The 12,032-nt window shown below is 36.2% G+C and overlaps 1 protein-coding gene across 5 annotated transcripts in view; it reads left to right on the top strand.

Annotated features, from left to right (window-relative positions):
* The window catches only part of KIF16B (kinesin family member 16B), a 134,125-nt gene that overhangs the window by 58,818 nt on the left and 63,275 nt on the right, over positions 1-12,032 (top strand). For 3 of the 5 annotated variants that reach the window (XM_065739533.1, XM_065739535.1, XM_065739531.1), the window contains exons 16-20: positions 1,030-1,112; positions 1,291-1,379; positions 8,533-8,565; positions 8,891-8,944; positions 10,388-11,743. In XM_065739533.1, the coding sequence (XP_065595605.1) occupies positions 1,030-1,112; positions 1,291-1,379; positions 8,533-8,565; positions 8,891-8,944; positions 10,388-11,743 (1,615 nt within the window). The remainder of the gene's footprint in view (positions 1-1,029; positions 1,113-1,290; positions 1,380-8,532; positions 8,566-8,890; positions 8,945-10,387; positions 11,744-12,032) is intronic. The other 2 variants (XM_065739534.1, XM_065739532.1) reach the window with 1 other exon arrangement.

Here is a 12,032-nt window from a genome sequence, read left to right as displayed (position 1 = left end):
CTCTTTTTAAGATTCAGGGAGGTAAACTGTTTGGTCCAAGATTTGATCTGTTGTGTAGACAGCAAGAAGTGATACTGTGATTGTAGTGCCTTTTGTCATTGATTTCTCAAGACTGAATGACCTTATTCAGATCGATGTTCTTAATTAAGCTAATTTTAGGAGGAGCGCTTCTTATTAAGGACAGCATTTCATTCTCTGATGATAACAGTTTGTGTGAAGAGGCTGTAAGTGCTTTTTTTTTTTTTTCAGGTTGTAAGTGTAATAGAATCCTTTTTCTCCTAAAAGTAACTCACACAGACCAACAGATAAATGCTTGATTTTATTGTGGTTAACTTGGAATACTTCATTGTTATGAGAGTAGTGAAACATCACACACCATGTGCTTTTCAGTAGGAAACTATTCATCTTGATGTCACCATTCTTATAATGTTATAAGAATTGCCCAGAATCACGTTATATGTGGATCTGTACCATAACTGATTAAATACCATAATGGAGTGGAAACTGACAAACTTCAGTGTTCTTCTACATAAAGAAGAAAAAGGTTAATGAGACTACAAGTAAAGGAAAAGTAGAACTTTCAGTTTAGGCAGACTCAAATTTTACTTCAGTCAGTAGTGGATGACTGATGATTACTTTGTTCTTAGTCATATTTGTGGATGTTCCCATGGTGTTTGGTACCTGCTGGTAGCCTTCAGAGTAGTGCTGTTGTAAAGTGTATAGGTCAAATTGGGTCAACTGCTATGATTGCTTTCCCTTCCTGTCCTTAATCTAAACTCCATGAGTGTAGTTGACATTTGTGTACATGAAGATGTGTTTTTTTTAAGTAGGAAGAAGAAGGAATAAAGTACACACTTCTGTTAACCAAGCTGTGACTATATGTTGTTACACACTTGAATTGTCAAAATGCATTTTCATTTTGTTCTGACTTAATGGAGGGTTTTGCTTACATACTGGATGACTGAAAAATGATTTGTCGTTTCCTGGTACATTCTGTTGACAGTAAATGGTATGTGTTTTTCTCATCAGGTGCTGTGATATTACTTGGAAGAACCAATATGTTTCGCTTTAACCATCCCAAAGAAGCTGCTAAACTAAGGGAAAAAAGAAAGGTAAGATGAAGTCAGCATTTGGGGGAACTTAAATCCCTTCACAGCTTTCTAGCTAATGCAGACACACCGTGGTCATTGTTGAATTTGTTCTGCTTTGCTTCACAAAGAATATTTCATGAAGTGAAACAAGAGTGTATCAGTTTTTGTCTAACTCATGCATTTTATGGTCTATTGTTAGAGTGGACTGCTGTCTTCCTTCAGTTTATCTATGACTGATCTTTCAAAATCTTGTGAGAACCTATCAGCAGTTATGCTTTATAATCCAGGGTGAGTATATTCAAAATGCTGTAGTAAACATTGCAACTGTTCTTCATTTTAGTTGTTTGAATGATCTGAATGGCAGTAATAGAAACTATTTTGCTCTCAGTTTAACAGTATATACATACTAAATAGTGGGCTTCTGGGTGAGGTGAGAACTTATGTGAATTGTCATTAGAACTAAAAATTCTCATTCATTCTAGATAATGGGGTAAGATGACACTAGGATTTCCAACCTACTTAAAACTTGCTTTTAGCTGGGATGCAAGAACTGTAACTGCACCAGCAAACAGCCTTGCTAACAGATCTGATGCAAAGTTGTGCTTGGAGTCCCAGAAAAAAGATTTGGCATTATATAACCAGGGCAGTTCAGCACAGTAATGATAATGCAAATTTTACATTTATGCTTTCTTAAGAATTACAAGCTGACTGTTTTTCATCAGAAAAATGTGTTGTAAACAGAAAATTTAAGATTTCTTAAGTTTGTATAGAACCAATGAAGACATTAGAAAGGCTTCATAATAGATGTCAGTAAGTTCTCACTGTATACATCTTAGTAGGTGGCTAGGGTTGGATATAGAAAAGCATTTTATTATGCAGTTAGAAAGAAATAGAATGTTTGTTGTGGAGAAGCTAATTTTAATGTCTTTAGCAGTGTTTTTTAAGTGATTTATGGGGAATGATGGTGTTTTGTTCTATTTTCTTACTTTTTCCAGTAGCTAGTGCCTGTGTTTTACGTTGACAGTGAGATTACATTCTTTAACCACCTGTGTGCTTTTGAAAAATTGTCAATGAATTGAATTATGGGCTTGAGTAGAGCAGATTTATTTCTAAATTTTACTGTGGGATTGTTCTTCATCTGTTAGAACTTAGGAAAATTAGACAGATAATAACTGTAAGTTAAAAAGTGTCTTCAATACTTGAGTGTATCCAACAACATTGCTTCAAATGTGATTGTTGCTTTTTTGCTATCTACCTACAAGAGTATATGTGTAATAACATTGCATCAAATGCTGTGTTTATTATTCTTTTGTTACTAAATCACCCACAAAGAACAAAAGAAAGGAAGCTAGTTGTTTGTAAATTGTCTTTTTTTTTTTTGAGACAGAGAAGAAAGAGAGGTAAAAAAAAGTGTCCCTATATTTGTATGATTTTTTTTTTCCTATTTCTTTAACCTTTTCAAATGGTTAGATCAAAACTTCTGAAGACAACTGTTAATATTGTATTTCCAGAGGCCTATGGAAAGTTCCTATTTTCTTTGTTAATCTGGATGTTGATCTGCACTGGGGTACCATGGGCTTTTCCCTGTGTAGTTTCTCTTATATTGTGAAGAATAATTGCATTCTCCTGCACAGTGCTGGCCCTGACTTTGCAAAGAGCATAAATTAGGACAGATTGTTTCAGAATTGCTTCACTTTTAGTCTTTCAGATTTACTGCAAAATATAACAGAATGGCCATGGCTCATTTGAATATAGGGTTCAGAATGATTGCTCTTACCAGCAAGTTAATACTGCTATATCCTCTCTTGCAGAGAGGATTTTTTCCATGATCCTTTTGAAAAAGGAAATTAAAAAAAATAAAATAAAATCAGATGTTACTTGACCTAGGATGGAGCAGTTCTCAGCAAATCCTTTTTACATTCTTTTTTTCCAACATTTTGCAGATTATCGTTTCTTTTTTCTTCATCATTTTCTTCCAGTAGCTTGCCTTATTTTCCTGGAACTCATACAGTATGATTAATATAATTATCAATGTCTTCAGCAATTCTTAGAAGTTCTACCCATCTAGTATGTCTTGTGACTAGTATTTTCGTTTTTGGAGGGGCTGATAACAGAGAGCTGCTACTGGTGAACAGAAGATAAGGTTAGGTGAAAACCCTCTTCATATTTTTGAACACTTTCATGACAGTGCTTCATTAGACTGTAAACTATGAGCAGAGAGTAAATAATTAATATTGTCCTGCTATTCTGCAGTCAATTAATCTTTGTGAACTGCCTTTCAGGAATGGATATTTTGTCTTACTTAATTTGTAAGCACAAGCAAGCATTATGCTTAAGGTTCACATTACAGGAGGAACGCATGACTGTCACTTGTTTTTAATCAGTATCTATTCCAGCTACTGCTAAGTACATTTGTTTTTTGAAGTGAGGAAGCTCATAGTTGCCAATTGATTATTTAGACTCTTATCCCTATATTTAGATACTTCAACAATGTTTAAAACAATACATGCCATACCTAATAATACACTTTGCCCACACAGTGCAGAGGTGGTTCTCATTCTAATAGATCAGTGACTATCTAAAGTATGGCTGGTTTTACTGCTTTATGGGTGCTACAAAGAGGAGGTAGGCTCTGAAGCCTGCAATGCTGTTTAACTGAGCCTTGGTCTTGTAAGTTTGCAGAAGAAAGCCTGTTCGATAATTGATGCCACTTTGTGGATAGCAGTTTGGCAGTAGCTGCTTTTCAGCTTAGACTATGGCTCCATGACAGTTTTAAGTTTATTTATGTTGACAGTTTTATGCTAAAACTGTTTTTGTTCCATTTCCTCAATTGTGACAGTACTGGTATTTTGGTTTTTTTTTTTTCTCCTGTTGATGTATTGAGCTTGTCCAAATAGGTGTAATTCCACAGAAAGTATCACTGTGAGGGAAACAGGTGGCTGAGGTAATCACAAGTTAGAAAACATGTTTTGAATAAAGCAGTTCCCAAGTATTTAGGGCTTAGTAATATTCAAAGCAAGAGGTTTGATATCCATAAAGAGTTAGCTTGCAGTACAGGACATGGACTGCTTCCTTTATTCTGAACCTTCGTGACAGAATTGTAGGGGTTGGAAGGGACCTCTAGAGATCATCAAGTCCAACCCCTCTGCCAAAGCAGCTCCCAGGTAGGCATCCAGGCAGGTCTTGAACATCTCCAAAGGTGGAGTCTTCATCACCTCTCTGTGCAGCCTGTGCCAGTGCTCTGTCACCTTCCTTCCAGTTTCAGTTCTGATAACCCGAAAGCCGGTAGCTAAATTTGCAATTTTTGGAGATGGAATGAACGTTTTGTAGTGCCTAGAATCTGTAGCAATCAGTGTGGAAGAGCCTGTGGGCTATTCCTTTCAGTTGTTATGAGAACAGATAACATAAATGGCAGCTGCTGTGTGTGTGTGTGGCTCTAAAGTCTCCTTATGTAGCTGGCTGAAGTTTTTGGGTCTGGGATGTGTCATTAAGAGGTTGTCTCCTTTGAAGCTGTTTGTGATCCAGACTTATTTCAGAGCCTGAGACAAAATGATAGCACCTGATTTAAAATACTGTGTATTTAGAAGAGCAATAAAAGAAAACAAAACCAAATGAACTATTAATGATTGATAATACCTCTTAAAGCACATGGCATTAGCTAGTTTCTCGGCCCTGTTTTCAGAGGACATTGATGCTTGTTATTCTAAAATGAAGAAAATGAGAAAGTAGGGACAGCTTATGCTCCTTTGGAAAAGGTTCAGCTTTCGAACAGACTTCAAGTTTTTGCAACTAAATGGAAATAAAACTACTCCTTTTTTTTCATTGGAAAGAAAACGAGTATCACCAAATTAGCTCTGTAGGCTAAGAATAGTGTCCATATTAGCAGTTGATTTTTAAACTCTTTGTTTGCTTTTCAATCCCCAAACATTTAGTGGTGGTCACTGAGACATAGTTGTCTTTAGTTGAGTTCACTGAGACTTCATTCCACTTTCAGTGTTTCTTTCCATATGGTTATTCCCAACTTCTTCTGTATATTGAAATTTTGTTTTCTTTAAAGATGACAACATGCAGACTTTTGCTCATTTTATTTGCATGCTGCCAGAATGAAAATCATTGTTACCTTTAAATATATTTTCAGATGGGTGATCTGTGTGCGTGGCTTCAGTTGTGTGTTTTTTTTGTTTGGTTGGTTGTTGATTTCCTACAAATGTTATCTTACTGTACAAAATCCTTTGTTCTGCTCATTCTCAATCTTTTTCTCGAATCCAGTGTCATGCAAGGCTGCTTAAGGCAATAAACTTTGGATAAAGCAGTTTTTCTCATAGATTTGTGTTGCAGATTTCATTTATGGGCCTTCTGTAATCTATATTATACTGTTAACTGTAAAACCACTCATGAGAATCCTTGATTTGTCTCCAGCATGTTGGTTTTCTTTTTTAATTAATCTCTTGCATTGGGCTACTGAACAGCATTGTAGCATCTTTGTAGTCTTGATAGTATTCAGTCTTTCCTAATAGATGCAGTACCGGATCACACTTTTGTGCTGTGTAAATTAGGCTATTGTGGTATTGAACTAGTTGAACTGGCTTTCTTTTCTCCACAGCTTATCTGCACTGTGCTTATCACTAGATATGGCATGTTTTTCAGTAAAATGGTGACGATTTAATGCTACATTTATCAGATTAAGTTCCTCTCTGATAGATATACAAAAGAAGAAAGAGTAGATTCTAGTCCTTAATATATATATTATTATTTTTTTAAATTTCAAGCTAATATATATATTTAATTCACAGTGGTGCTCACGTTAATAAAGAGAATAGAGATCATGGGAAAAACTGTTTTATTAAGGACAGACTAAACCACAGCACATCAGTCGTGCATCTGTACTTTGTAAAATGGGCAGCGATTTCTTACAGCCAATGATATTTTTGGCAGTGCTGAGACTTTATTTTAGTAACTTCTTTAAGAGGGAAGGTTTCTGCAATCACTGCTCGTGCTGCTTCCCCTGATCCTCTCCTGTCCTGAGATAACTTTGAACTCATAACCAGTTTGAAGCAAACGTTGCAGAGCTAGTGGTATCAAAAGTAGTGAATTCCTAAATGTGTAGAAGAAATAAACAGGCAGATAAGGAAGATATGCATTATTTTTACCCCTGTGGAAATAAAGGCTGCATTGTGAGCACCATTGATAGAGAACAGAGGCACTGAAAACCCATGTGGTAGCAGAACTTTCAGTAGAGCTTCAGCCATTTTGGGTGTCACTGCATCTATGCAGCAGCAATACATGGGGCTGCATTAGGCCTTCTGCTCATAGGACTGTACCTTACTTTTCTAAAATGCATTAAATGTACTCTTTTAGAGCAGCTGGATGTGGTGGTTGGAAGCTGTTGGTTGGGATGTTGATGGTGATCCATATTTATCTTTGGGAAGCAGCCATTTACCCTGAAGAATGAACTGCTTTTGTGTAGTTCATTCCTGTCTTTCCCAAAAAAACCCCTTTCAGCAGCTGGAGCTTTCCTTCAGTGTGAAGTAAAACTGATGGATGCTGCCAAAGGTGGTAGAGATGCTTCATCGAAGAGAAAATCACGGTGTTTTCACCACAGACCTGTTTTTTTATCAGTGACTGCTGTGATGGCTTGTTTTCCATCTATCAGATCTCGATGAAAAGCCAGTTACCATTTTTATGTGCATATAAAATGTTTGCCAAATTTTGTGTTTTGCAAGGCTGTCACAGCATCAAGAGATTTTGCTTTGGGCTTTGTGTATTATGTTAGCAGATCAGAAGTGTTTTATTTCTCTATGGCTTAACTAAGCATGGGCACACTTGTAAATCATCTTTGCTATCTTAGCAAACATGGATTCCATCTGACAGTGCTTAACAGACATCTGCATTTCCAAACTCTAGATCCCTTGGGTCTGTATTATTTTGGACAGAAATAATGGTGAATGTGGCCAAACCTTGTCTAAGAAGTGAGAGCCATCAGCTATGAATTCTAGAGGCAGACTGTAACAAAATGGAGGGATTTTCAAATGTTACATTAAAAAAAAAAAGTTTATTAACCAATGCATAGGGCTTTTGCTTTCTGAAGATCTCCTGAGATTGCTCTTTGTCCTGCCTTTTTTTTTTTTCATAACTTTGTGGATTTTGCACTGCTGCTACAGGAATTGTAATGGATTTAAAAGTACATCAGTTATCATCTCTTCTAGTAGGTACTATCTTAATGACACAGCACAAGTGCCTATCCCAGACATACTCATAATGGGAAGGTGAAGGAGCTCTTGGTGGAACATTGATTTGAAAACTCTGAACGTCTGAAGCTGTGTATAAAAATCTACATTTTCTAATCTCATAGGCATTGTAGAATGCATTTTTAATATTAGTTATTAGTGAGAAATGGGGGAAAATAGTATTTTTAAAACTGATGCTTCTTCAGTAATCCAGTGGTTAGAATGATGCTTCTTTAGCCTTGTGGAGTCGTGGTTTACTCAAACTATTTTATAAAATATAAACTTCGTTGTGTATATATATATTTTTTTCCATGTTTCCAAGGGCAGTTCCTTTTTGCCACAGGTACTTTTATGACTTTGGAAAGAAATACTAAATATACCATAGTTTTAAAACACGTGCTTGCTTAATTGCAATCATGACGTCTTAAATTGCAGTTCCACAAATAATTCAAGTTAGCTCACCATGCAGTCTTGCATTTTGTCAGTGTTAATTAACCGGCTCACCTGCAAACTGCTGAAGTTGTAACAGGTCTGAAATCACTGGAGATTTGTGTATTTAGTTGAATATTTCAGCCCACATTTAGGCTCTCTGCACTTCAGAAAAGCACAGAAAATATTTATTTTGGAAGACTGCCTTAAAGAATATAAATCTGTTGGAGGAAATTAAAATATGAGAGAGACTTCTGTACAACTGTAATAACAGGCAATATTAAAAGTGACAGAAAATACTTTCTCATAATTATTCAGAACCGTACCAAATTAAGCATATTAAAATCTCAAAATATTTTAGATACAGAAGTTTGTATTATGTTCTGTGCCCGAGTGTTTCACTTTGCAGGATTGTGCTTTTTCAGCCTCGCTGATTGCATCGTAGTGATGTGTTGTTTCTCTTGGAAGGAAGAGGCAGAGCTAGGAGCATGCTGTAGCACTGTTTCAGAGCTCTTTCACTTAGAACTGGCCAAGCCAATAAACCATAGGATTATGAGCATTGATTAACGACCATTGGCATTTGTAAAACAAGTTCAGAAAGAATCACTATGTAAATTTTACTTTGAATTGTAATGTAATTGACTATTCCATGGGTCTAACCTATTTAACCTCTAATAAAACAAACTGTTGGTGATGTTTAAATATTCTATACTGCTATTGCGTTTTTTTTCTATCAATTCTTCTCTTAATTGATTGCTCTGTTTCCCCCTACCTACCCCTGGCAGTCTTTTCCCTGTAAAAGGACCGATCTGTTTAAGGTAGAGAAATTCAATTCCTATCTATTGATTGCCAAATCCGCATGTTGTTAACTTCCAGAGGCGATCCTAATCATTTATGTCTTTTTTTATCTTTACTTTTTAAGTAGTTTTTTTTTCTTTTCCTCTAGAAATTCATTTACTCTTCTGTTTGTTCTCAAGTGTCTGACAGCATGATCTCTAATTTGTAACCCTAATGTAGGTTTTTCTGTTATTGTAGAAAGTAGTTCATAAAACGTTTTTCATTCACATCATTGTCATAATCTTTTAAACAGACACTGTGAAATGCATTGTATAATCTTTTCTAATATATATTTCTTTTAATCAGACTAGAATTTGAGAGACAACAACGAGAAGAACTTGAAAAATTAGAAAGCAAAAGGTAGCATCATTCTCTGGCCTTCATGTATATGTGTTTGTATATATGTATGTGCATATATGTGGCATAATGGGCTCATCTAAAACATCAGTTTATAATCAGTGTTGGTAAGTAGAGGATGCCAATACAAAAAATTGTCGTGTTTTTTTTTTCCCCGTTTATAAAACTTTAGTTATTTCCCAGAAGTACTGCTGATTCTTAACTAATTAATAACTAGATAGACAAGCTTCATTGTAGCTATATGTGATCTGCAGTGGTAGTACCAAACAGAAAGGGATGAGGATGATGGATGAGGTAAATGTTTTTTGCTCTTGCTGTTAAGTTTCATGGGTTTATTTTAAACGACATTCTCTACTTGGACCTTTTTTTATGCTTCAGTCATTTTTGAATTTGGTTTTGAACAAAAATAGAGAACACTGTGAACTCTACTTGTAAATACAGCTGTTGTAATGATAAGTTCATATTAATAATACTTACTGGAACACAAATAAAGTATTGCTGACTGGAGAACTGACCTGATGGATCTGATTCATCATACCTGCTAGGATTTTAAAAGTAATCGATTTCATCTTGGTGGAGATCACAGCACTGATTAAATTCAAAAGTTGAAAGACGCTTTTTATCTTCTCCATTTTAAATTGCTTGTTTGGTTTTGAAAGAGCTGTTTAAATAGTTGAAAAAAAAGTTAAGCTAGAAGCCAAGACAAATAACAACAGCAAGAACCTCACAGCCAAACTCGGAACAGTTAGAAGATACAGAATCACTGATACTTATCCTCTTTGTTATGTTGATGGGCCTTGAGTTCAGTTTATGTTTGTGCTTGAAGTTGTCAAGTCTCAGTTCTTCAAATCTCACTTGGAGCTCACTGGAACCTTTAAAGGAGTTATTGCATGGGACATGATTTACCTTGAAGTTATTTCAGTGGCATCTTTTCCTAAGCTTATATTCCTATTTATCAGTCATTTGGATGGATTCACTAAAATAGAAGGCATGGTTTCTGTTCACCTGTTGAATCAATTTTGCTGAGGCAAATTTCAAATAAAGTCCTTTTGTTAAATCTTGTTAGTACGAAAATAAGTGTGTGCATGTGTAAATATATTTGCTTACTCTTCACTGTGTGCTGTGTTCTATCAATATTTTCATTGGCTAGGATGGTAATCATATGTAGTCTAATAGTATTCCACCAGCATGAATGCTATCTAACACATTTTCTTACAGTTTTGTATATCTACAGCTTTGCATGTTGAAATCTGTACTGTTTGTCACAAGGATTGATTCAGTTCCGAGGATTGCAAGGTTTTAACCTGTAGCAAAACAAAATTACTTAGAAAGAAAAAAAAATATGATATATGCTCTAAATTGCCTATCTTAACTTCCCAGGTTTTTGTTGCCATGTGCACAACATGAAAAAAAATAGATGTATTTCATGTAAATGTTTTCTTGTAGGAAACAAATAGAAGAGATGGAGGAAAAACAAAGATCTGACAAAGCAGAGCTTGTAAGAATGCAACAAGAAGTGGAGTCACAGCGCAAGGAAACAGAAATAGTACAGTTGCAAATTCGGAAACAGGAAGAGAGTCTGAAGCGTAGAAGTTTTCACATTGAGAGCAGGTTAAAGGATTTGCTGGCTGAAAAAGAGAAATTTGAAGAAGAGAGATTGCGGGAACAACAGGAGATAGAGCTTCAAAAGAAAAGGCAGCAGGAGGAAATTTTTGCCCGTGTCAAAGAGGAATTGCAGCGCCTACAGGAACTTAATCATAAAGAAAAAGCAGAGAAAATGCAGATTTTCCGTGAATTGGAGAAACTTAAACAGGAAAAGGATGAACAGTATTTTAAGCTGGAATCAGAAAAAAAGAGACTTGAAGAACAAGAAAGGGAGCAGGTGATGCTTGTGGCTCATCTAGAAGAACAGCTTCGAGAGAAGCAGGTCATGATACAGCTCCTCAAGAGAGGTGACGTGCAAAGAGCTGAAGAAGAGAAGAGAGACCTGGAGGATATCAGGGAATCTCTTTTGAAAGTCAAAGAGGCCCGATCTGAAGGTGAAGAAAACTGTGAAGAGTTAGAAAAAGCACAGCATAGCTTTATAGAGTTTAAAAAGAAACAACTAGAACAGTTGACCACTCTGGAAAAAGATTTAGTTCAACAAATGAATCACCTAGAAAAGGAAATAGCACATGAAAAAGAAACTCTGGAACATTTAAAAACTGCTGAGGAAGAACATGTAAATCTCAAGAAAGGTGATGAAAACTTCGGGGATGTTGTACTCAAGGCTGAAGAATTTGATGTGATAAAGCTGGCAGAATACAGGCTCCAATCTAAAGTCCGCCAGCTTGAGTACCTGAAGAATAATCATTTGCCAGCTCTGCTGGAAGAAAAGCAAAGAGCCTCTGAAGTCCTTGATAGAGGCTTGTTAGGCTTAGATAATACTCTGTATCAAATAGAGAAAGAAATAGAAGATAAAGGAGAACAGCTTGCACAATATAGAGCTAGCACAAATCAATTGCAGCAGCTTCAAGAAACGTTTGAATTCACAGCCAATGTAGCTCGGCAGGAAGAAAAAGTTAGGAAGAAGGAAAAAGAAATCCTTGAATCGAGGGAAAAACAGCAGAGAGAGGCACTGGAACAAGCTGTAGCTAAGTTAGAAAGAAGGCACTCTGCTTTGCAACGTCGCTCTACAATAGACTTTGAAATTGAAGAGCAGAAGCAGAAGCTTGCAACGTTGAACAACAGCTGCAGTGAGCAGGCAGGCCTGCAGGCAAGTCTGGAAGCTGAGCAAAAAGCCCTTGAACAAGACCGGGAGCGGTAAGTGTTAGGATAGCATCGATGTGTAGAACCTGTAATTCACAGAAAGTGAATCATTTTATGCCTTAGATTTTGAGGGGGTGGTTTGTTTTGCATCCCACTGTTTGAGCTTCTCATTTTATGTAGATTGCTCACAACTGAAGTTGCGTATTGCTTTTCTGGTATTCCAAACAAACCAGTGGGATGTCTGATTTTTTTGTTGCTGGCTTTAGGGCTAAATAAAATAGGCTAGCCACATACCAGTGTAAAATATGTGGATGCTTTCATACAACTCTGCATGATGACAAAC

The sequence above is a fragment of the Cyrtonyx montezumae genome, unplaced genomic scaffold (genome assembly GCF_038088225.1).
Source record: "Cyrtonyx montezumae isolate F1298 unplaced genomic scaffold, pur_monq_1.0 scaffold_24, whole genome shotgun sequence".
In the NCBI taxonomy this organism is placed as follows: domain Eukaryota; kingdom Metazoa; phylum Chordata; class Aves; order Galliformes; family Odontophoridae; genus Cyrtonyx; species Cyrtonyx montezumae.
The sequence above is the reverse complement of the archived record's forward strand: the minus strand, read 5'-3'. Positions and strand labels throughout refer to the sequence as shown.